The following is a 25010-nucleotide window of genomic DNA, read 5'->3' as shown; positions in this document are numbered from 1 at the left end:
AACAAAGACCAAGGACCGCCATTTTACATTCCCTAATGTCCATTTTGATACCTAACAAAGACCACTTAAATCATAACAATCAACGATTCCGCAACTTTCAATAGAAAAAATGGCCACCATGACGCTGTGATAGTCACGTGATAAACATCTAACCAGTAGACTCGGCGGTCGCTATGCAATATTGGATATTGGCAAGTGAAAGTTTACTGCACTCGATAGCAGTTGTTTGTTTACTAAACACATTGCTAATTGGTAGCACCCTGCTTCTTTTATGCATTTATCAGTTTGTCGAAAGTGTAAGAAGTTGTCTTTGTATTTTAGTGACTCGTAATTAATGTACTAATTGCCGAAAATATCAAACAAAAGTTTGGGGCTTTCATCAATTCATTAAGGAAATTTACGGTTTCGTTACATTTACAATGCCAATTACAAACGTACATTTTGATATTCATTCCTTTCTTAAATTTTTCCGTGATAAAACGTGCAATGATTATCGATACGGAATTTGTCAGTTCAAGTACATATTTATGTATGTCAATAGTTATTTTTACATGATATGATTAATGACATAAAAAATAAAAACATAAGGAAATTGAAATAATAAATATAAAATCAACTGGACTGTTGAATTTGTTATTTTGCCAGATTTTTTTTCAACAATGAAAAATTATTACACAAAGTGTAAACAGATAATGTATAAGACTATCCTATTTCCCATTTTGGTGCCCCTTTAAACTGAAAGTTTTTAAAATCTTTTTGTAAAAATGGATCATTAAATTAAACATAAAGTTTGTTTTTCCACTTTCAGATCTGTGCTGCTGACAATGTGCCTTCATTGGCCTCAAAATCTGGAGCCGAAGCTGTGAATTCCCAAATGATTCCTGACGCAAAGTCCTTGGACACCACCAGGCTACACTCCACTATGTCATGGACACCATATTTAGTGATTCTTAGCCTTGCTGGGATGATGTGCGTTCTGCTGGTGATGAACCCATTTACAACTGGCATAGCTGATGACAGTATTCCTACCCTTCGAATATCAGTTCCACAAGAGAAGCACATACGTAAGTTTTGCTTGTTACTTCTCACAGGAAGGTTGTGACTAATTGCTGGCCTTGAATTTTCATTTGAATACATTAATGGAGCCTTTTCACAGATTTCAGCATGTATTAAAGTTTGTCATTAAATGCTTTATATTGATAAATGTAAACATTGGATCTAAAAAGCTACAGTAAAAAAACAAGAATAAAATTAAAGAAAGAAAAAAAAGTAACCCTCCACTGGGCTTGAACCATTGACCCCTTGAGTAAAAGTCTATTGCTTACACCACTCGACCTTTCCTGCTCATACAATGAGTGATGTATTTTATTCTTTATATAAGCAATCCTCATAGTATCACAAAATATAACGACAACATTACATAACTCTCCAAATTATTCAATAATTTCACATTGCAACGCTTTATGATTTTCAGGTTTTTAAATCGTCAAAAGATGCATTTAATGGATGTTCAGCATAACTGTTTCCTCACAAATATCATAACTACAACAAAAATTTGCGAATCTGATTTTTTATTTTTATTTTGTCAATTTACCAAAATGTGAAAAGGCCCCTTAAATAGGAAACTTTTGAACATTTTGTTTTTTGTCTTTAATTTATAAAGGTTTCTTGTTATTAGCTGACATGAACAATCAGATAAAGCAGAACGAAGTGATCATTACTTCATAAAGGAGCTGCATTCTTTAAAACTGGGCTAAATGCATTGGCATTAGTAAAGCGTCATCCCAAATTAGCCTGTCCAGTGCAAAGCTAATCAGCGACATTACACTGCAACTCCAATATATCGCGGTTGAAGGGGTCCAAAGATTGCGACCGTGATATATCCGGCGCGCGATATAAATTGTAAGGTTATGTATGCATGTTTATGTATGCATTAGCATCGTTATGCAATCTTAAAACACGCTATTTACCTACCTTATTCAATTATGTGTTATATTCATATGTTATTCATTGGTATAACACAAAACATTATTCCTTGTGAGTATTTTCAAATGCATATAATTAAATTTGTAATCCGAAAAAGATTGCCGAGTTGTATTGTTCAAGAAAGCATGCACAAATTAGACCCATGTACAAAATGACGTCATTCATACTCATGAAAAGCATGGAAAGCATGGGTTTTAATATTCGTGCATTTTGACAAACTGAGGGATCTTTACCTCTAAATTAAAAGCAAGTAGTTTACACTGTATCTAACGCACACAGATTGTTGAGATAGGTCAGTATTGACTTGTGACATTTACAGTTATAATTGTGTACACCTTCATGTGTGCACTGGTGCGTTTCGGCAGTTCAAAGCAAATTCAATACAGAATGGTAACGCCCGAAATGACCTGTGATGTTTGACAAGATGGGCTATTGTTTATCGCAGTACACAGGTGTTAAAGTGATGAACAATGTAAGCAAACAATCTGGTCAAAACTGGATTATGAACGTTGGATTAAAGTTGGTGAAAAAAGGGAAAAATACTAGCTTGAAATGGATTTTAATTCATCAAATTCTCAGATTAAAACATTTTATTTGGGGATTATGCTCGTCAGATTTTTGGGAGGCATAGCCGATTTGCGATATATTGGACAACGCGATATAACGGACCGTGATATATTGGAGTTGCAGTGTAGTAAAGCGTCATCCCAAATTAGCCTGTCCAGTGCAAAGCTAATCAGCGACATCACTTTCAGCAATAGATAATCATTTAGAAGAGACCTTCCTCAAACAAAAAATCCACAAATGGGGAAAGTTTTTTCCCTGATTAGCCTTATTGGCAACTTTAACCCTTTGCATGCTGGGAAATTTGTCTTCTACTAAAATGTTGTCTGCTGAATTTCTAAAATTAGCATTTTCTTCGATTTTTTTCAAAGAAAACTATCCGAATAGCAAACAGTTTGGATCCTGATGAGACGCCACGTTCTGTGGCGTCCCATCTGGATCCAAACTGTTTGCAAAGGCCTTCAAAATTCGGTTCCCGCACTGAAAGGGTTACACACATACATTTACCAGTTTTCCCAAATAAGCCAGTTGATAATAAAGCCTCATTTTACTTGTATGTTTGTTCCAGATAATAAACAAATAAGAAACAGTCAATATGTATTTATAATACATTATTCTCCAGATTTTAAACTTTAACTTATGTTGTGTACTTTACAAACTTTTTAAAACTTTTCTTGGTCTCTTAACCGAATTCCTCTTTAAAAACAACATACACACGCGCTAACATAAAATATAACCTTGCATTCTTTAGACATATGCAGTGAATCTTTCAGCACTGTGTGGACACATGATTGATTACTACTGTTTACAGTTCGGTATTTTACAATAAAAATGCCATCACATTATTTTCTGTTTTAAAGTACATGAACAAGACATACATTGGCATGCAGTGGATCCTGCTTTTCCATATCAGAATATGAGGCGCATGATCTGAATATGGCCATTTTTTTGCATTTAGCTTAAAATCAAACATATTACTGCGGTATACAAATTGTCTCACATAATAAGTATTTATATTTCTGGAAAGGACCTAATTTAATGTTGAACTACATAATAATGTAAACAATTATATGGAACATTGCCTTTATATATTTTTGTATATGGGGCTTATTGTGAACCTTTCTGAACCTAAGGTCCTTTATCTGTGGTCAAAATTGTATATTATCTTGTCATTCTTCTTCAAAAGCATTTACCTATTTCATTCTTCGCTTTATTTAAAATCAAGATACACATCTCCACTCCATGGTAAGACGGATCATTTTTATATTTGATTCATCTTACTTTTATATTTAGGTACAGTAACTTATACAAAAGAATGAACAAAATATTATTTGCTATGTATAATTATAGATCTTTTAATTTAATCACATGGCCAAAGATACACATAATTCTATATCATATTATATAATATATAATATTTGTATTCATAATATAATATAACAGTCATTGTTCAAAGTTCTTTATCCATTCACCTAACCTGACTATACTCTCTTATGAAGAATTATATAACCGAAATACCGTATTCTGTTGTGATCATACAATAATTGTGCAAGGCAATAAAAAAAGACCATCTGGCAAAGATTGTGCAGGGACCTTAGATATACAAACAATTATAGGCCCCTGGATTGTGCAAATACAGATGCCCATTGTGTAAAGATCATGCCCTACCTACATCAATTTGTACCCGGGTGTACATTGTCCAGGGTTATCATGGAACTTAGGCTGGAAATCCATGGTATAACATGGAATTCCATGGAAATCCCTGGAATTTGATATAGTTTCCAGGGTTTTCCAGGGTTTTGTTCTTGAAATGTCCATGAAACATGGACTTTTTTTCCATCATTTTCCAGCCTTGGATGGAAAAGCATGGAAAACGCTGGATTTAGGCTGGATAACCATGGAAGATATTTCCAGATAGCATGGAAAGTGGGACTTAGAAATTTTTAAGCATGGAAAATACTTCAACATTTTCAGCTGACCCTGGAAAAGACTTAGACTTTTTAAGAGGAGAAAATAACTTATAAAAATGCAACACATTTTATTCAAAGTTAATCATAGTTCAACAATTTACACAATATATGAATAAAACATAAAACAATGTGCATAGTTTGATACATAAAAAATTATATATACACGGGGGGGCAATATAGAAAAAAATATCATTCAAAATTCAAAAGACTGTGCAGCTAATACATGTAAAGTATTATTATGAAATTGATAAAATGAACTTGCACAATAAAAAAATTCTGATTCACAATTGCAATATTACACTTAACCTTACTGTGTACCAAATGTCATTATATTACAACTAGATCCCTAAACAAAAGATAAAGAAAACAAAATATAGATGTTAATTTAAATTATTGTAAGTTATTAATTTTAATAAACATTAACTGATCATGAAGCGTAATATTGGACTTAGCAAATCTCTATGAAGCTGAATAATAACTTTTTTAATTTTATATAAAAGAAAGTACAGAACAAAATATTACCGGTAACTGATAACTAAAAAGACGTTTTTATAAAAAAATATTTAATTTTATTTATACATTTGTTCATTCAATGAACATTCATTATAAACACAACAATTTGTCACAGTGTAATTCATTCAGCACAATGCTTTGATCTAATACTTATGTTCATGTTCAGATTCTAAAACACATTTGGGAGTAATTGTATACTTCATTTGTGAGAAGCTGAAAAGGAGACAGACTTGTGAATTTAGCATTATCATCAATTTACTTAGATTTGACACTTTTTGGAATTGCTGTTAAAAAATTTAAAATTTAGGAGATATTTATTGTTACAATAAAATATTTTAATTTTAAATATATGTTATCTATTGCTGTATGAGGAATGCTTCAGGTGGCATAATTGTATTTTTAAATACTAGGACATTTGCATTTAATATTCTGTAATATTAAGTCTGGAGGATGACAATGCATTAAAAATCTATTAACACTTATTTTTTAATTCAGTCCCTTAAATCATCTTATTTTTTTGCAAATTTGGCTCCTTTTTTATTGTTATATTTCATTTTTACAATAATGACTGTAAGGTTTAAAAAAAAAAAGAAGATTTATTTGTTTTCATCATTTTACGGGTTTCCGTTAACCATTGCACACATCACTATTTTAATATTTTTTACATCTTCAATATGAATGAATCAAGATTCTCTGCATGCTGTCAACTTAAATAGAAATGTATAGCAGTGAAAATTTCTGAAACACATTTCCCCTGAGTCTCTTAATCATCTGATAAACCCTGACTGACCACCAGCTGACCTGGTCTTAGGTATTCTGCAGCATCATCCCTGGGAATGTACATGTACTGGGCTTATAAACCGCCTGCTATCAGACTTTCAATTGGTCAATTTGAACAGGAAGTTATTTGTTTGAAAACAAGCGGGTTTAACAACTGACAAAGAGCTAATATTTTAGGCATAATTGAGCAACATTAGGACTAAAAACTGTAGTGTTATAATATCTTCAAATACTGACAGCATGAAGTAATGAGTGATGAAAGCAATGTGTATTTACTTCAATGTGGAAATCAACAAGAAGTTTCTTGCAAAGGAGGTAAAAAGTGGCTGGTTCCAGTGATATGGTCTCGTAGTTCAGCAACTGCCTGTTTTTTGGAATACTGAAGAATAATGGAACAGGTTTGTATTCTCATTTCTGCATCCCTTTTTTATTTAGTTTTATATTGAATTAATTATGATCATCTTATTTATGTATTATATATGTCCCTGGAAAATGTACATTGATAAGTTTATGTTGTATTGCAATTTTAAGCAAAAACAACACAATTTGAAACAAAAATAGATAAACCGTCACAACATTTTATGAAAACGTGTAATTGTTGTTTACAGTGAATTATTAATTGGCTTTGTTTTTATAATGGTTATAAATAAATGTCATCTTAAATGTTATTTACAGCTATTTCAGGTCAAATTTACTAAACTGATTGCTAAATTCCCTCTTTTTAATCAATAATTGAGAACTTTATATTTTAATGTTGAAGGTTTGAAACTCTTGCCCCCAAGACGAAGTTGTCGTTGATCGGAAGATCCTAAGGAAAGTATGTGCAACGGCTGCCAAAATGGGAGTAAAAGGGGGATTCAGATCTGATGTGTGGACTTTTATACCAGATTTTAACTCTGCACAAGTTGGCCAACTCGATGGGAACAGGAGTCAGGGCAAACCGCGCAGTGGAGATGAGCACAATATTAACCTGCCCTTGACCAAGAAAGCTGAATTTATTGAGAGGTAAAACTATACCGGTTATTCCATTTATCGAGTATCAGCTTTTTAAAGAAACAGCATTGGCCTTTAAAAATAGTTTTTTAAATGAAATAGTCAAAATACACGTTAAATGAAAAATATTATGACATATTATGAGGATGTTTGTTGGATCTGGTGGAATATCGCTTTTAATTCATGAGTGATCAGGATTGAGTTAAAATCGATATTTCACCAAATCCCCCCAAAAAAAATCTTTTAATGTTATTCTTACAAATGAATATTTTGTATTTTTGCCTAAAAAAAGTTCTGGTAAAACAATGAAAATTATCAATAATTTTCACTGTTAATTTTCACTGTTTGATTTAAAACAGTGAATTATCAGTTTTAATTTACTGATATTTCTCTAAAAACCACCCGAAAGCATAAATTAAAACACATTTTCTTGACAATATGCCAGAGTTATAACATCACAGCGCGTACAAAAGTTCCCTTTTGACAAATAAGCACCCTGCTCCTTTTGAATCCTAGCTGGAGCTCTGGATAAGATGAAACGTTTTAAATAGCCATTGATTCAAAATAATTGAAATATTTGAAATAGTTCAATTGTGCATTTCAGATTATGTCAAAGGATGGGGAAGAAAGAATGCTTGTGGAGTCACATTTCGATCGCTGACCTAAATAATGCGGAGAGAAATTCCTATGCGAGGAAACAATTGAAAAAATGTCTTGACAAATAGAGAACTGTTTTATATTGGCCATCATGTGTGTAGACAGTTTGTGTTATAAAAAAAGTGCAAATCTATCAAAATAGAATAATTTGGTGTATATATTTTGATTATTTTCATTATATGTTTTTAAAAGCTTACATTTAATGTATTTTTGTTATTTGTATTGAAAAGCTGCTCTTTTATGTATTTTTGCTATATGTGTTTAAAAGCTGATCCATCTTTTTTTATTTATTATCTTAAAATAAATATAAAGATAGTGTGTTAAATATATTTGTCATAATTTTAAGTTTTAAGTTAACCTGAGCACAAAGCGCTCAAGGTGAGCTTTTGCGATCGCCTGATTTCTGCCCGTAATCTAAATTACACCCGTAATCTTAATTACGCCCATAATATAAGTTACGCCTGTAAAGTGAAATTCCGCCTGTAATCTGAATTCCGCCCGTAAACTGCTTTCCGCCTGTAATTTAAAATTCCGCCCCACCTCATTTACATATTTCGCCCCTGTTTTCCGCCCGGATTACGCCCGGAATCCGCCCGTAATCCGCCCCTCTTCTTAAAATCATATATAGAAAAATACGTCCGGAAATAGTTTTTACGCCCGGAATTTAGTTTGTGATTCCGTGCCAAAACCGGGCGGAACATTTCGTACAGGATACACATATCAGATAGATTTGTGTTGGATTGGTTGCACTTAAAAAGATATTTATTTGTAGCTATAATTCTCTGGATGGATTTTTATTGAACATTTCTCAGTGTGCTATCAGTAGTTGATTTATATGGCATGACAAATATTTGTTTCCAATTAAATTCTTTTTCTCCAAGAAGGTTTTGCCTTTCAGTTTGAGCTTTAGAAGTTTCAGCAGGATTTTTAATTTGAAGGGTGTAAAATATTTTGTTCGTTTTGTTTTGCAATTATGTTTTCTATGTATGTTTTTTTGAGTACATGGTGTGTTATTTGTATTGGTAACTGCTTTAATATGTATGGGTATACTTTTAATCAATGTGTAGTACATCAGGGAATTACTTGTAGGTATTCAGAATATGAAGCATAAATTATCAAAAGATTAAAAGTTGTTTATTCTGTTGTTGTACAATTGATCTACAAACATTTTATGTTTCATTCAAACCAATGTTTATAGAAAAACGTCTTATTGTTAGTAGTTATATCTTAATTGTTCCATAAAATGGTTTTACTGTTAATTTTGGTTTCTAAATAATGAGTAACTTTACACCATGCCGATAGAACATTCGATTTAAATATGTTTTTGGTTGAAATTTCATCAAAAATATTATTTTTGATATTACATTCAAAAAGTTAGGAGTCACCATATGTTTTTAGAATTTTTTGGTAGAATAATTTTCATTTACTTGTATTGGTATTATCTAAATATTTTTTAACCCAACTGCATTTGATTGTTTTTGCAGCATAGTTAAGTTTTCGTTGTTAAATGAATAGTAAAGTGAATTAATTAAATGTGTTTTAATATCATTCCAGAATATTTTATAAAACTCGATTGTGATGCCCTCAGATCCTTGATTTTTGTTATTTTGCATTTCTTTTAGTGCTAATGCACATTCATATTCATTAAGTAATCCATCACACAATAGTTTTTCCTCTTGATTTAAAGCATGATGTGTATTTTCAAAGAGGGTGTTATTTTCAACATGTTTTCATTTATAGAGGGTTTCGAAAAATAAACGTTGTTCTTCTAGTATTTGAGTTCTGTTTGTTATATCTTTGCCATTAAATTAATTATTTGTATTTTTATTGCTGCTTTTATGGCAAGGTTTTTAAATAATGGACCAGAAGATTTGCATGCATGTATTCTGTTTTGTAGACCAGGATTTTTTTTTCCTTTCCAGTGACCATGGTATAAGCTGGACAATTTTCCATGTTATACCAGGCATCCATGGAATATTAAACGTGGAAAACCCTGGAATATTTTCCAGGGTTTTCCAGCAAGCATGGAAAAAATACCGTCCGAATACTCCATGTAATCTGGAAAACCATGGATTTTTTTCCAGGGTTTTCCAGCCAGCATGTAATCTGGAAAACCCTGGAAAAAAATCCATGGTTTTCCATGGTTTTCCAGATTACATGGAGTATTCGGACGGTATTTTTTCCATGCTTGCTGGAAAACCCTGGAAAATATTCCTTGCAGGCTGGACATTGTTCCATGGTAAAAATTCCAGGCTTTTTCCACATACCATGGACAATTTTCCACCCTTTTTTAAATATTGACGCTGGAAAAGGCTGGAAACTTAGTCCGAATACTCCAGCCTAATATTTTCCATGGATTTCCATGGAAAACCCTGGACAATGTACGCCCGGGTATAGTTTTGTGTAAAAAACAACGCCCTACTGTATAACGAAAGTCTGTTTATTCTGTAACACTAATTAATGGTTTTCCTCTAAAAACTGTTTGTTTTCGCCATTTATTGTAATATCTTGTATTTTTGGAAAATCTGGGAGATTTATAGGAAAATAATTGGCATTAAAAGGGTGACATAATCACACTAGTAATTGACAATTAACTTAGATTTCAGACTTAAAACACATGCATAATAACAATGGTAGTTTTTGTTTGTCTGGAAACATTTTGCTTGGTTTAAATTTGTTTGTATTTTTTGTCAAAAATGGACTTTTATTATTGGACAGATTCATATACATTTTAATGACAGTAACTACTTATAAGTGTAAGCATTTGTGCATTGTTTTCTGCCAAAACCTGGAAAACATAATTATTTACTATTCAAACAGGAGAACCTAAATTGATAGTTCATGACTAGTATTTCTGTTTCTGTATAACGTAAGAAACCAAATTTTTTTCTCTATGTAGATACATTTGTGCCATTTATTATCATTACTCACCATTTGAACATACATAACTTAACACAAACATGTTTATGTTAGGGAATATAAAAATACTTTGTTGTCTATTTTAGGGCATGTGAGGTCCTATGCCACTGACCCTAGCCTGCGCGATGTACAGATTGGCACCGAGTCCAGTTCCGTGTTTGTCACCAGACTTCAGCTGCTCGGTAGGCACAGTCTTAACCCTTTGCATGCTGGGAAATTTATCGTCTGCTAAAATGTTGTCTGCTGAATTTCTAAAATTTGCATTTTCTTCTCTTTTTTTTGCCAAAGAATACTATCAGAATAACAAACAGTTTGGATCCTGATGAGACGCCACGTTCTGTGGCATCTCATCAGGATCCAAACTGTTTGCAAAGACCTTCAAAATTCGGGTACAGCACTGAAAGAGTTAACAAATACGGTCCCCTACATATTGCAGTGCTCTAATAAATATTTTACAAGAGTAATGAAAGTTAATTAAAAAGAATTCATGCCAAATATCTGTATTTGTTCATTATAATTTAATGAATATCATCATCATTATTTTCATTATCCCCAACCAGTATCATAACCACCAGCATCATCATCATTAGCAGCAGCAGCAGCAGCTGCAGCAGCATAATCATCATCATCATCACCCATAAGCCAATCAATACCAACTCCAACAATATCAACCACAACAGCATCATCATCAGTACCATCCACCACCACATCGAATTGTTCTGTTGCTCTTATCTGTTTACTATATCCAGCGCCAATCCAGCGTATACACCATTAGTATTATGATTACATACCATCTTAAATGCCTGTGGCTACTAACCATCATATTTTTTTGCCCAGGACAATCCAATTCAATTATACTCATATCAAGCTGTACTGCTGCGCTGATAAATGGCCTATTATTTTCTTTATCATGTTCAGCATTGTTGCACTGTTTTTCTCCCCAAAAATCCGGAAATCCGGGCAAATGATTTTATTGGAAAATAATTGCAAATGGAGATATTTCTAACCATAAAAATGTGACATAACATTTTTTTGAGTAATTGATCATTGATTGTCTGCAGAAAAATTCTGATAATTAGAGCTATCAAGCGTACAGCTTTGTTTGCAGAGTGGCAGCAGTAATTGGGTGTTTGTCCATTACTGTTGTAGCAAGACTCAAGATTAAGAAATTGTGAGCACATTATTTGCATCAAAAACTTAATTGTGAACCCATTATTTGCATTTGCATCACAAACTAATAAGGGAACACATTATTTGCATCACACATTGAATTGTGAACAAATTAATTATTGTATCAAAAACTTAATTTAAACCCATTATTTACATCACCAACTTAATTGTCAACACATTATTTGCATCGCAAACTTAATTGTGAACACATTATTTGCATCACAAACTTATTTGTGAACAAATTATTTGAAATACAAACACAACTGTGAACACATTATTTGCATCAGAAACTTAATTATGAACTCATTATTTGCATTACACACGTAAGTTTGAACAGATTATTCACATCACAAACTTGACTGTGAACACTTTATTTGCATCACACACTGAATTGTGAACACATTATTTGCATTACACTTATCTGTGAAATCATTATTTGCATCACAAACCTAATTGTGAACATATTATTTGAATCACAAACACAACTGTGAACACATTATGTGCATCACAAAATTAATTGTGAACACATTATTTGCATTTTTTACCAAGCCTGTATATGATGTTGCAAAAGAAGTGTTTAAACAATCATACCACTACTCATTGTTCATGAGTACATTGTATTATGTTATATTACATCATACAGAATTATCTGATTTTTTTTTTTAATTTAAACATACCTATTGCAATAAACAAGTGCATTTATATTGAAATTTCAGCATCTAGGTATATCTAGAATACCAGTAAGCGTGTAAAGGGTAAAATAATAATAAATATACTAAGGAATTATTTCATTAAAATTTTTGATTTTGATTACAAATAAATTTTGTTTAGTTATTTTTATATGACACTTAATCTGATATTAATTCACTAATACATAAGTTGTATGAACCCTTAACAACTCAGAGGCAAAGTGAAAATGGCTATATGCAAACAGCATAAAACCAGAAGTAACTCGCAGTTTGTTCAGGTTTTATGCTGTTTGCTACTCATCAGTATCTAAGGGTTGGAAATGATGCCTTTAAAACTTGAATCTAGTTAAAAATGTCTTAAATTAAATTTAACTTTCTAAGCGACTGCGGAGCTCTCCATCATTGAAAAAAGGTACCATTTGACATTGAAATTAGAAGGTACAATTGGTACCTTTTTGCAACAATGGGGCGATATTGTAGGTATATACAGTACTAGATTATGATTTAGAACACACACACAATATATATATGGGGATTAAAAAACTGTCGGAATGACCTAATGATGTTTCTTGATCAATTCTAGGTAATTTGAGTTATTCAATATGACCTAATGATGGCATTGTAATTCAATGGCATATATTGCAGTAGCTGGACTTAACTGGTATGAACTTATGAGGTTATCTCTTCCCAGTGGGGCTTGTTACATGGTCAATAGAGAAAATCAGAATTCTGAATGTTCACTGTAAATTAAGACCTAGGTCACCACACAGAATAACTGGATTGTAATGTAATATACAAGGATTGTAATGTAATATACAAGATTGATTTAGAAGGTTTACTTAAAATTAGCTTTGTTTTTTTCTGAGAAGGGAAGCAATCTGAAGCTTGTGAAACAGGAACTCTTGTAGTGATTATTCCCCTTGAACATAAACTTTCCATTTGTCTCTGTACCAAAAACTTTAATCATGCCATTTTATTAGTGTAACATATATTGTTGATCATATATTTTTCATAAAGATGGCTGCCTTTGAAGTTGCAAGTGTTTGATTTTTATATTGTCAGCCTAGTATTCAAGCAATAAGCCTTCTCAGTTGTGAGGTATTAGCAATATATGTAAAGAATTATACTTGAAGATTAAGTAAACACAAAAACACAAATGTTTAAAGTTTTGATTTGATATCTGGGTCATTCCAGAATTCACACACTATCATGGCAAACATAAATGATCTGGTCTCTGGGAAAACTAGCCTTAATGCACGTGGATGAAATACCATCCTGGATTAGACTGTACAGGGATGACACGTACTGACTATGAAATACCATCCTGGATTAGACTGTACAGGGATGACACGTACTGACTATGAAATACTATCCTGGATTAGACTGTACAGGGATGACACACACTGACTATGAAATACCATCCTGGATTAGACTGTACAGGGATGACACGCACTGACTATGAAATACCATCCTGGATTAGACTGTACAGGGATGACACGCACTGACTATGAAATACCATCCTGGATTAGACTGTACAGGGATGACACGCACTGACTATGAAATACCATCCTGGATTAGACTGTACAGGGATGACACACACTGACTATGAAATACCATCCTGGATTAGACTGTACAGGGATGACACACACTGACTATGAAATACCATCCTGGATTAGACTGTACAGGGATGACACGCACTGACTATGAAATACCATCCTGGATTAGACTGTACAGGGATGACACGCACTGACTATGAAATACCATCCTGGATTAGACTGTACAGGGATGACACACACTGACTATGAAATACCATCCTGGATTAGACTGTACAGGGATGACACACACTGACTATGAAATACCATCCTGGATTAGACTGTACAGGGATGACACACACTGACTATGAAATACCATCCTGGATTAGACTGTACAGGGATGACACACACTGACTATGAAATACCATCCTGGATTAGACTGTACAGGGATGACACACACTGACTATGAAATACCATCCTGGATTACACTGTACAGGGATGACACACACTGACTATGAAATACCATCCTGGATTAGACTGTACAGGGATGACACGCACTGACTATGAAATACCATCCTGGATTAGACTGTACAGGGATGACACGCACTGACTATGAAATACCATCCTGGATTAGACTGTACAGGGATGACACGCACTGACTATGAAATACTATCCTGGATTACACTGTACAGGGATGACACACACTGACTATGAAATACCATCCTGGATTAGACTGTACAGGGATGACACACACTGACTATGAAATACCATCCTGGATTAGACTGTACAGGGATGACACGCACTGACTATGAAATACCATCCTGGATTAGACTGTACAGGGATGACACACACTGACTATGAAATACCATCCTGGATTAGACTGTACAGGGATGACACGCACTGACTATGAAATACCATCCTGGATTAGACTGTACAGGGATGACACACACTGACTGAAGGAATGTTTGTTTAGAAGAGACTTCCTTCTTTGAAAATCCATAAATGTATAAGTGTAAGCTCTTATTTGCCTGTGCAGACTGCACTGGCTAATCAGGGACAATGCTTTAGCAGATTGCATTAAGCCTGGTTATCGCAGAGACATGCTTTAATAGATTTGTGAGATTGTCTGCAGTAGAGGTCTTTAAATATATGCATAAACAAGTCATACAGATGCAAATTATCATAAATTTTTATCAAAATTACAGGGTTGATTTCTTATAGCATGCAACTCCATTTTCTCCTGACAAAGATGCCTACAATTCACACAGAACTAGTTATTAGTGAGGACAATTTTTTGCAGCTGTAATATTATATTTCCATAATGTATGAACCAAGCCCCATATTATTGTTATTGCTTGCTTTGCGGTCTGGATGTCTAAATGATTACATATAAACTTTGAAAAGGCTAAATGATTTGAGTTTAAGTAAGGCTTAGATATTACATGTGAATTTTTTTTTAAGAACAACATGAACTGTTTCCTCACAATTGACAAACTCAAGCTTATGTATGGAGTTATGAAATGAAGGCTAACCCTACAGCTTATTGGCACATATGTATTTTCACTCTGAATTAAATTTTGTATCTATATTCAGAATGTGATTAATTAGACAGGTTCATCAATCAATATCCACCCACTCTTAAGGGCATTGGTTCAATCTTATTAATATTTCATTACCCAGGTATGCAGCACAATTATAAGATTGGGGTATGGGGTCAAGGTTTTGGGTCACTATAACTTAATATTGAATTATCCAGTCTTGATGAAACTTTGGACATTGCTTGCATGAAAATCTTGCTTGGTATTATTGTTGATGCCAGACGGCATGTTAAACGTGCTTCAAATAGAAATGGGTGTCCACTGAATAACTTTGGTTTGGAGGGAGTTATTGCACTAAAGTTTAGGCAATCCCGGGCGTACATTGTCCAGGGTTTTCCATGGAAATCCATGGAAAATATTAGGCTGGAGTATTCGGACTAAGTTTCCAGCCTTTTCCAGCGTCAATATTTAAAAAAGGGTGGAAAATTGTCCATGGTATGTGGAAAAAGCCTGGAATTTTTACCATGGAACAATGTCCAGCCTGCAAGGAATATTTTCCAGGGTTTTCCAGCAAGCATGGAAAAAATACCGTCCGAATACTCCATGTAATCTGGAAAACCATGGAAAACCATGGATTTTTTTCCAGGGTTTTCCAGATTACATGCTGGCTGGAAAACCCTGGAAAAAAATCCATGGTTTTCCAGATTACATGGAGTATTCGGACGGTATTTTTTCCATGCTTGCTGGAAAACCCTGGAAAATATTCCAGGGTTTTCCACGTTTAATATTCCATGGATGCCTGGTATAACATGGAAAATTGTCCAGCTTATACCATGGTCACTGGAAAGGAAAAAAAAATCCTGGTCTACAAAACAGAATACATGCATGCAAATCTTCTGGTCCATTATTTAAAAACCTTGCCATAAAAGCAGCAATAAAAATACAAATAATTAATTTAATGGCAAAGATATAACAAACAGAACTCAAATACTAGAAGAACAACGTTTATTTTTCGAAACCCTCTATAAATGAAAACATGTTGAAAATAACACCCTCTTTGAAAATACACATCATGCTTTAAATCAAGAGGAAAAACTATTGTGTGATGGATTACTTAATGAATATGAATGTGCATTAGCACTAAAAGAAATGCAAAATAACAAAAATCAAGGATCTGAGGGCATCACAATCGAGTTTTATAAAATATTCTGGAATGATATTAAAACACATTTAATTAATTCACTTTACTATTCATTTAACAACGAAAACTTAACTATGCTGCAAAAACAATCAAATGCAGTTGGGTTAAAAAATATTTAGATAATACCAATACAAGTAAATGAAAATTATTCTACCAAAAAATTCTAAAAACATATGGTGACTCCTAACTTTTTGAATGTAATATCAAAAATAATATTTTTGATGAAATTTCAACCAAAAACATATTTAAATCGAATGTTCTATCGGCATGGTGTAAAGTTACTCATTATTTAGAAACCAAAATTAACAGTAAAACCATTTTATGGAACAATTAAGATATAACTACTAACAATAAGACGTTTTTCTATAAACATTGGTTTGAATGAAACATAAAATGTTTGTAGATCAATTGTACAACAACAGAATAAACAACTTTTAATCTTTTGATAATTTATGCTTCATATTCTGAATACCTACAAGTAATTCCCTGATGTACTACACATTGATTAAAAGTATACCCATACATATTAAAGCAGTTACCAATACAAATAACACACCATGTACTCAAAAAAACATACATAGAAAACATAATTGCAAAACAAAACGAACAAAATATTTTACACCCTTCAAATTAAAAATCCTGCTGAAACTTCTAAAGCTCAAACTGAAAGGCAAAACCTTCTTGGAGAAAAAGAATTTAATTGGAAACAAATATTTGTCATGCCATATAAATCAACTACTGATAGCACACTGAGAAATGTTCAATAAAAATCCATCCAGAGAATTATAGCTACAAATAAATATCTTTTTAAGTGCAACCAATCCAACACAAATCTATCTGATATGTGTATCCTGTACGAAATGTTCCGCCCGGTTTTGGCACGGAATCACAAACTAAATTCCGGGCGTAAAAACTATTTCCGGACGTATTTTTCTATATATGATTTTAAGAAGAGGGGCGGATTACGGGCGGATTCCGGGCGTAATCCGGGCGGAAAACAGGGGCGAAATATGTAAATGAGGTGGGGCGGAATTTTAAATTACAGGCGGAAAGCAGTTTACGGGCGGAATTCAGATTACAGGCGGAATTTCACTTTACAGGCGTAACTTATATTATGGGCGTAATTAAGATTACGGGTGTAATTTAGATTACGGGCAGAAATCAGGCGATCGCAAAAGCTCACCTTGAGCGCTTTGTGCTCAGGTTAACTTAAAACTTAAAATTATGACAAATATATTTAACACACTATCTTTATATTTATTTTAAGATAATAAATAAAAAAAGATGGATCAGCTTTTAAACACATATAGCAAAAATACATAAAAGAGCAGCTTTTCAATACAAATAACAAAAATACATTAAATGTAAGCTTTTAAAAACATATAATGAAAATAATCAAAATATATACACCAAATTATTCTATTTTGATAGATTTGCACTTTTTTTATAACACAAACTGTCTACACACATGATGGCCAATATAAAACAGTTCTCTATTTGTCAAGACATTTTTTCAATTGTTTCCTCGCATAGGAATTTCTCTCCGCATTATTTAGGTCAGCGATCGAAATGTGACTCCACAAGCATTCTTTCTTCCCCATCCTTTGACATAATCTGAAATGCACAATTGAACTATTTCAAATATTTCAATTATTTTGAATCAATGGCTATTTAAAACGTTTCATCTTATCCAGAGCTCCAGCTAGGATTCAAAAGGAGCAGGGTGCTTATTTGTCAAAAGGGAACTTTTGTACGCGCTGTGATGTTATAACTCTGGCATATTGTCAAGAAAATGTGTTTTAATTTATGCTTTCGGGTGGTTTTTAGAGAAATATCAGTAAATTAAAACTGATAATTCACTGTTTTAAATCAAACAGTGAAAATTAACAGTGAAAATTATTGATAATTTTCATTGTTTTACCAGAACTTTTTTTAGGCAAAAATACAAAATATTCATTTGTAAGAATAACATTAAAAGATTTTTTTTGGGGGGATTTGGTGAAATATCGATTTTAACTCAATCCTGATCACTCATGAATTAAAAGCGATATTCCACCAGATCCAACAAACATCCTCATAATATGTCATAATATTTTTCATTTAACGTGTATTTTGACTATTTCATTTAAAAAACTATTTTTAAAGGCCAATGCTGTTTCTTTAAAAAGCTGATACTCGATAAATGGAATAACCGGTATAGTTTTACCTCTCAATAAATTCAGCTTTCTTGGTCAAGGGCAGGTTAATATTGTGCTCATCTCCACTGCGCGGTTTGCCCTGACTCCTGTTCCCATCGAGTTGGCCAACTTGTGCAGAGTTAAAATCTGGTATAAAAGTCCACACATCAGATCTGAATCCCCCTTTTACTCCCATTTTGGCAGCCGTTGCACATACTTTCCTTAGGATCTTCCGATCAACGACAACTTCGTCTTGGGGGCAAGAGTTTCAAACCTTCAACATTAAAATATAAAGTTCTCAATTATTGATTAAAAAGAGGGAATTTAGCAATCAGTTTAGTAAATTTGACCTGAAATAGCTGTAAATAACATTTAAGATGACATTTATTTATAACCATTATAAAAACAAAGCCAATTAATAATTCACTGTAAACAACAATTACACGTTTTCATAAAATGTTGTGACGGTTTATCTATTTTTGTTTCAAATTGTGTTGTTTTTGCTTAAAATTGCAATACAACATAAACTTATCAATGTACATTTTCCAGGGACATATATAATACATAAATAAGATGATCATAATTAATTCAATATAAAACTAAATAAAAAAGGGATGCAGAAATGAGAATACAAACCTGTTCCATTATTCTTCAGTATTCCAAAAAACAGGCAGTTGCTGAACTACGAGACCATATCACTGGAACCAGCCACTTTTTACCTCCTTTGCAAGAAACTTCTTGTTGATTTCCACATTGAAGTAAATACACATTGCTTTCATCACTCATTACTTCATGCTGTCAGTATTTGAAGATATTATAACACTACAGTTTTTAGTCCTAATGTTGCTCAATTATGCCTAAAATATTAGCTCTTTGTCAGTTGTTAAACCCGCTTGTTTTCAAACAAATAACTTCCTGTTCAAATTGACCAATTGAAAGTCTGATAGCAGGCGGTTTATAAGCCCAGTACATGTACATTCCCAGGGATGATGCTGCAGAATACCTAAGACCAGGTCAGCTGGTGGTCAGTCAGGGTTTATCAGATGATTAAGAGACTCAGGGGAAATGTGTTTCAGAAATTTTCACTGCTATACATTTCTATTTAAGTTGACAGCATGCAGAGAATCTTGATTCATTCATATTGAAGATGTAAAAAATATTAAAATAGTGATGTGTGCAATGGTTAACGGAAACCCGTAAAATGATGAAAACAAATAAATCTTCTTTTTTTTTTTAAACCTTACAGTCATTATTGTAAAAATGAAATATAACAATAAAAAAGGAGCCAAATTTGCAAAAAAATAAGATGATTTAAGGGACTGAATTAAAAAATAAGTGTTAATAGATTTTTAATGCATTGTCATCCTCCAGACTTAATATTACAGAATATTAAATGCAAATGTCCTAGTATTTAAAAATACAATTATGCCACCTGAAGCATTCCTCATACAGCAATAGATAACATATATTTAAAATTAAAATATTTTATTGTAACAATAAATATCTCCTAAATTTTAAATTTTTTAACAGCAATTCCAAAAAGTGTCAAATCTAAGTAAATTGATGATAATGCTAAATTCACAAGTCTGTCTCCTTTTCAGCTTCTCACAAATGAAGTATACAATTACTCCCAAATGTGTTTTAGAATCTGAACATGAACATAAGTATTAGATCAAAGCATTGTGCTGAATGAATTACACTGTGACAAATTGTTGTGTTTATAATGAATGTTCATTGAATGAACAAATGTATAAATAAAATTAAATATTTTTTTATAAAAACGTCTTTTTAGTTATCAGTTACCGGTAATATTTTGTTCTGTACTTTCTTTTATATAAAATTAAAAAAGTTATTATTCAGCTTCATAGAGATTTGCTAAGTCCAATATTACGCTTCATGATCAGTTAATGTTTATTAAAATTAATAACTTACAATAATTTAAATTAACATCTATATTTTGTTTTCTTTATCTTTTGTTTAGGGATCTAGTTGTAATATAATGACATTTGGTACACAGTAAGGTTAAGTGTAATATTGCAATTGTGAATCAGAATTTTTTTATTGTGCAAGTTCATTTTATCAATTTCATAATAATACTTTACATGTATTAGCTGCACAGTCTTTTGAATTTTGAATGATATTTTTTTCTATATTGCCCCCCGTGTATATATAATTTTTTATGTATCAAACTATGCACATTGTTTTATGTTTTATTCATATATTGTGTAAATTGTTGAACTATGATTAACTTTGAATAAAATGTGTTGCATTTTTATAAGTTATTTTCTCCTCTTAAAAAGTCTAAGTCTTTTCCAGGGTCAGCTGAAAATGTTGAAGTATTTTCCATGCTTAAAAATTTCTAAGTCCCACTTTCCATGCTATCTGGAAATATCTTCCATGGTTATCCAGCCTAAATCCAGCGTTTTCCATGCTTTTCCATCCAAGGCTGGAAAATGATGGAAAAAAAGTCCATGTTTCATGGACATTTCAAGAACAAAACCCTGGAAAACCCTGGAAACTATATCAAATTCCAGGGATTTCCATGGAATTCCATGTTATACCATGGATTTCCAGCCTAAGTTCCATGATAACCCTGGACAATGTACACCCGGGATGGTAGCCCACATGCAGGCCTAGCTTTGAGTTGCAGTTGGGGCCAGTTAGATTAAGATCAAGCTGTCAATAAAATTCAAAAAAAGTTTTCATCCATGAATGTTTTAGAGTTTTGATGGGGTTTTTGCGTTGAAATGTTGTTTGAATTGTGTTGAAGATAAATCAACAAAAATAAATCACAATGAGAACTGAAGTGGACTTGTGGATGTTATTGTGTTCCACTGACTATACAACATTATCTTACATGCAGACTTACCTTGTGATGGCTCAAATGTGTAGATAAATAAAACATTGAAAACCTGGTTCCTTTTTATTGCCCTGTAACATGTATTGTGTCAATAAAATGAACAGACTCTGTGTTCATGAATGAAAATGATAACCAAAGAAAATTGCTTGTTTTAATGTAAACAAAATTGTATGTATTTCCAGACCTGTCTAAGGACTGTCGTAATAACCTAACCCAGTGTAGGGTCCACGCCTTGTGTAGCAGCCAGGGTCCAGGGCTGGGCATGCAGTGTCGATGTAACAGGGGCTTCTACCTGAAGGATCTCCTATGTGTTCGTAAGTACTGGCATTTCAAGTAACATGGTTTGGTATGGCAACACATAGTTTGAAACTGCAACAAATTAGGGTTGGTAGTTACTACTAATTGCAGCCAAGGTCCTGAGGACTGAGAATGCAGTGTCCATGCAACAAGGGCTTCTATCTGAAAGACCTCCTGTGTGTCTCTTAATACTGGGATAAAGAAAGGCTGTGGTTATGAAGTCTATAAATGTTGTGGCGAAAAATTGTTAATAAATTTTGAACACATCACTGTCAAAATGTATTCCAACAAATAAGTCATTAAGTGTGTATTGCAACAAATGTTAGTTGATGTTGCATTAGATTTGGCAATGTTTCCGCAGGCTGCCTCAGCATCTTTTTCTTTAAAATATAAATTAAGTAGTGAATGCTCTCCTTTATGTATTTTATTTGAATTATGTAAAAATACACAATAAGTCACATGCAAATTTATTGAAATTATCTTTACTTTTGTTGACATTTCAGCATGCAGAACGTCCTGTGATGATGGGTTTTACATGACAGAGCAGTGTAGCATGGAGACAGATGTCGTGTGCAAACGTAGGTGATAGTCTGTGACATAATTACACATTGTTTTTGGAGAACACGCAGTAACAAAGTTCATTTCTCTTTTCATTGCGATTTTTTTCTGTTAATTATTTTCTTATACAATGCTTGCTAATGTTCGTGAAATACAATTTTACAGTTTGGCAGCCAATATGGCCGCCACAAGTTGTGTCAACAAGAAAACATGACTGCGCTATTGGATTGTCAAACTTAGACTTTATTTTTAGAAAGATGAAAAATTAAAATCTGACCTAACATGCTGTATACATGTTCTTATTGGTCAGTTAAAATATGTCTGTTGACCGATTCTCTTATGTTCCGGTTCAATGACGCGCAGAAACCCGCTAGACCAAATTATCATGTTTGAACCTTGCTGACAGGATGCTTTTTGATGGCTTTTCAAGATAAGCATATTTGGACTGTGTTTCATAACTAATCTTGTTTGATATCTTTAAGTATATGCCTATAGGCAGTCACATTTTGATTTGCACCGTGATAACCGTGGTACATTTTAATGTAAACTTAATTACTTTCTCTTATGATTTGATAAATATTTAAATTAAGATTCTATAATTTTATTTAAACCACTATTTTCTCTTTATTTAAACATCTATTTCATTCTATTCTTTATAATTGACATCTAGAAATTATCTCCAAAATTCAAGAATACTATTTATGAAATTATGGTTGTTGTGATAAAATATTTATTAATAATTTTCTACAATTATTATGCCCCCCTTCGAAGAAGAGGGGGTATATTGCTTTGCTCATGTCGGTCGGTCGGTAGGTTGGTCGGTCGGTCCGTCCACCAGGTGGTTGTCGTATGATAACTCAAGAACGCTTGGGGCTAGGATCATGAAACTTCATAGGTACATTGATCATGACTCGCAGATGACCCCTATTGATTTTGAGGTCACTAGGTCAAAGGTCAAGGTCACGGTGACCCGAAATAGTAAAATGGTTTCCGGATGATAACTCAAGAAGGCATACGCTTAGGATCATGAAACTTCATGGGTAGATTGATCATGACTCGCAGATGACCCCTATCAATTTTGAGGTCACTAGGTCAAAGGTCAAGGTCACGGTGACCCGAAATAGTAAAATGGTTTCCGGATGATAACTCAAGAACGCATACGCCTAGGATCATGAAACTTCATGGGTAGATTGATCATGACTTGCAGATGACCCCTATTGTTTTTGAGGTCACTAGGTCAAAGGTCAAGGTCACGGTGACCTGAAATAGTAAAATGGTTTTCGGATGATAACTCAAGAACGCATACGCCTAGGATCATGAAACTTCATAGGTAGATTGATCATGACTCGCAGATGACCCCTATTGATTTTGAGGTCACAAGGTCAAAGGTCAAGGTCACGGTGACCCGAAATAGTAAAATGATTTTCGGATGATAACTCAAGAACGCTTTTGTCTAGGATCATGACACTTCATAGGTACATTGATCGTGACTCGCAGATGACCCCTATTGATTTTCAGGTCACTAGGTCAAAGGTCAAGGTCACAGTGACAAAAATCGTACTCACACAATGGCTGCCACTACAATGGACAGCCCATATGGGGGGCATGCATGTTTTACAAACAGCCCTTGTTAATGTATAAATACCAACTACGTTACAAGTTGTACTTGATACATCTGGTTGTCAAACAGTTTTTAACCCTTTATCACTTAGATACGTATTTGACGCATTTGCAGTCCCATAGAAAGTTAAATTTAATTTAATACCTTTCTTACTAAATTAAATTTTTAACGGCTTCATTTCCAACACTTAGATACTGATGAGCAGCAAACAGCATAAAACCAGAACAGACTGAGTTACTAGCAGGCTGTTCTGTTTTTATGCTGTTTGCACATAGCCATTTGCACTTTGCCTCTGAGTGGGAAAGGGTTAATCAAGTTGTCAGAATGTTGTTGAACAATAGCCCTCTTCAAAAAAGTCTAAAGTTTATATATTTATTTAAATATGAAACAAAATAACACATCTGATTATAGGTTGCAAGCTTTTTCTTTGCCAAATGAATCTATAATAAAATAAGCGCAACAAATCTAATTTTTAACCATGTCATAATTATTAAATTCATTTGTCATTTATAAAAATGATTAAAGCAGGTAACAATACCTTTGAAAGACTTAATTGGCTTCAGCATAATCCCCATATTGTCTCTTTCAGCTTGCAGCCATTGCAGTGGTAGTACTTATGAGGCTGCTGCATGTACCACCACCCAGGACACCATATGCATCGGTATACAGACATGGAATTGATTAGCCACCCCCCACAGGCTAATCAGGGACAACACTTTCCGCCTAAATCAAATGTTTGATCAGAAGAGAATTCTTTCAACAAAAAATACTATAAAAGTGGAAAGTGTCATCCCTGATTAGCCTGTGCGGGTTTGACTTGTGTATGTAGGTTATATTGCACTGATATTTTGTGTGTAGGTAGGTTACATTCATAAATTGCTTGGTTTGCACAATTATTACAATAATTAAGAACTAAAAAATTGAAAATTTGGTTTCATGGCATTGTCATGTTTCATGTTTGTAATTTACATAAACTAGATCTACA

The 25010-nt window shown here is 33.2% G+C and overlaps 1 protein-coding gene across 14 annotated transcripts in view; it reads left to right on the top strand.

Annotated features, from left to right (window-relative positions):
- LOC127835070 (uncharacterized) overlaps positions 1-25010 on the top strand; it is a 322519-nt gene that overhangs the window by 122030 nt on the left and 175479 nt on the right. For all 14 annotated transcript variants that reach the window (XM_052361326.1, XM_052361315.1, XM_052361325.1 and 11 more), the window contains exons 6-10: positions 809-1064; positions 10469-10564; positions 21732-21863; positions 22350-22424; positions 24615-24686. In XM_052361326.1, the coding sequence (XP_052217286.1) occupies positions 809-1064; positions 10469-10564; positions 21732-21863; positions 22350-22424; positions 24615-24686 (631 nt within the window). The remainder of the gene's footprint in view (positions 1-808; positions 1065-10468; positions 10565-21731; positions 21864-22349; positions 22425-24614; positions 24687-25010) is intronic.

This window comes from Dreissena polymorpha, chromosome 6, assembly GCF_020536995.1.
Source record: "Dreissena polymorpha isolate Duluth1 chromosome 6, UMN_Dpol_1.0, whole genome shotgun sequence".
In the NCBI taxonomy this organism is placed as follows: domain Eukaryota; kingdom Metazoa; phylum Mollusca; class Bivalvia; order Myida; family Dreissenidae; genus Dreissena; species Dreissena polymorpha.
Note: the sequence above shows the minus strand (reverse complement) of the source record. Positions and strands in the feature narration are given on the sequence as shown.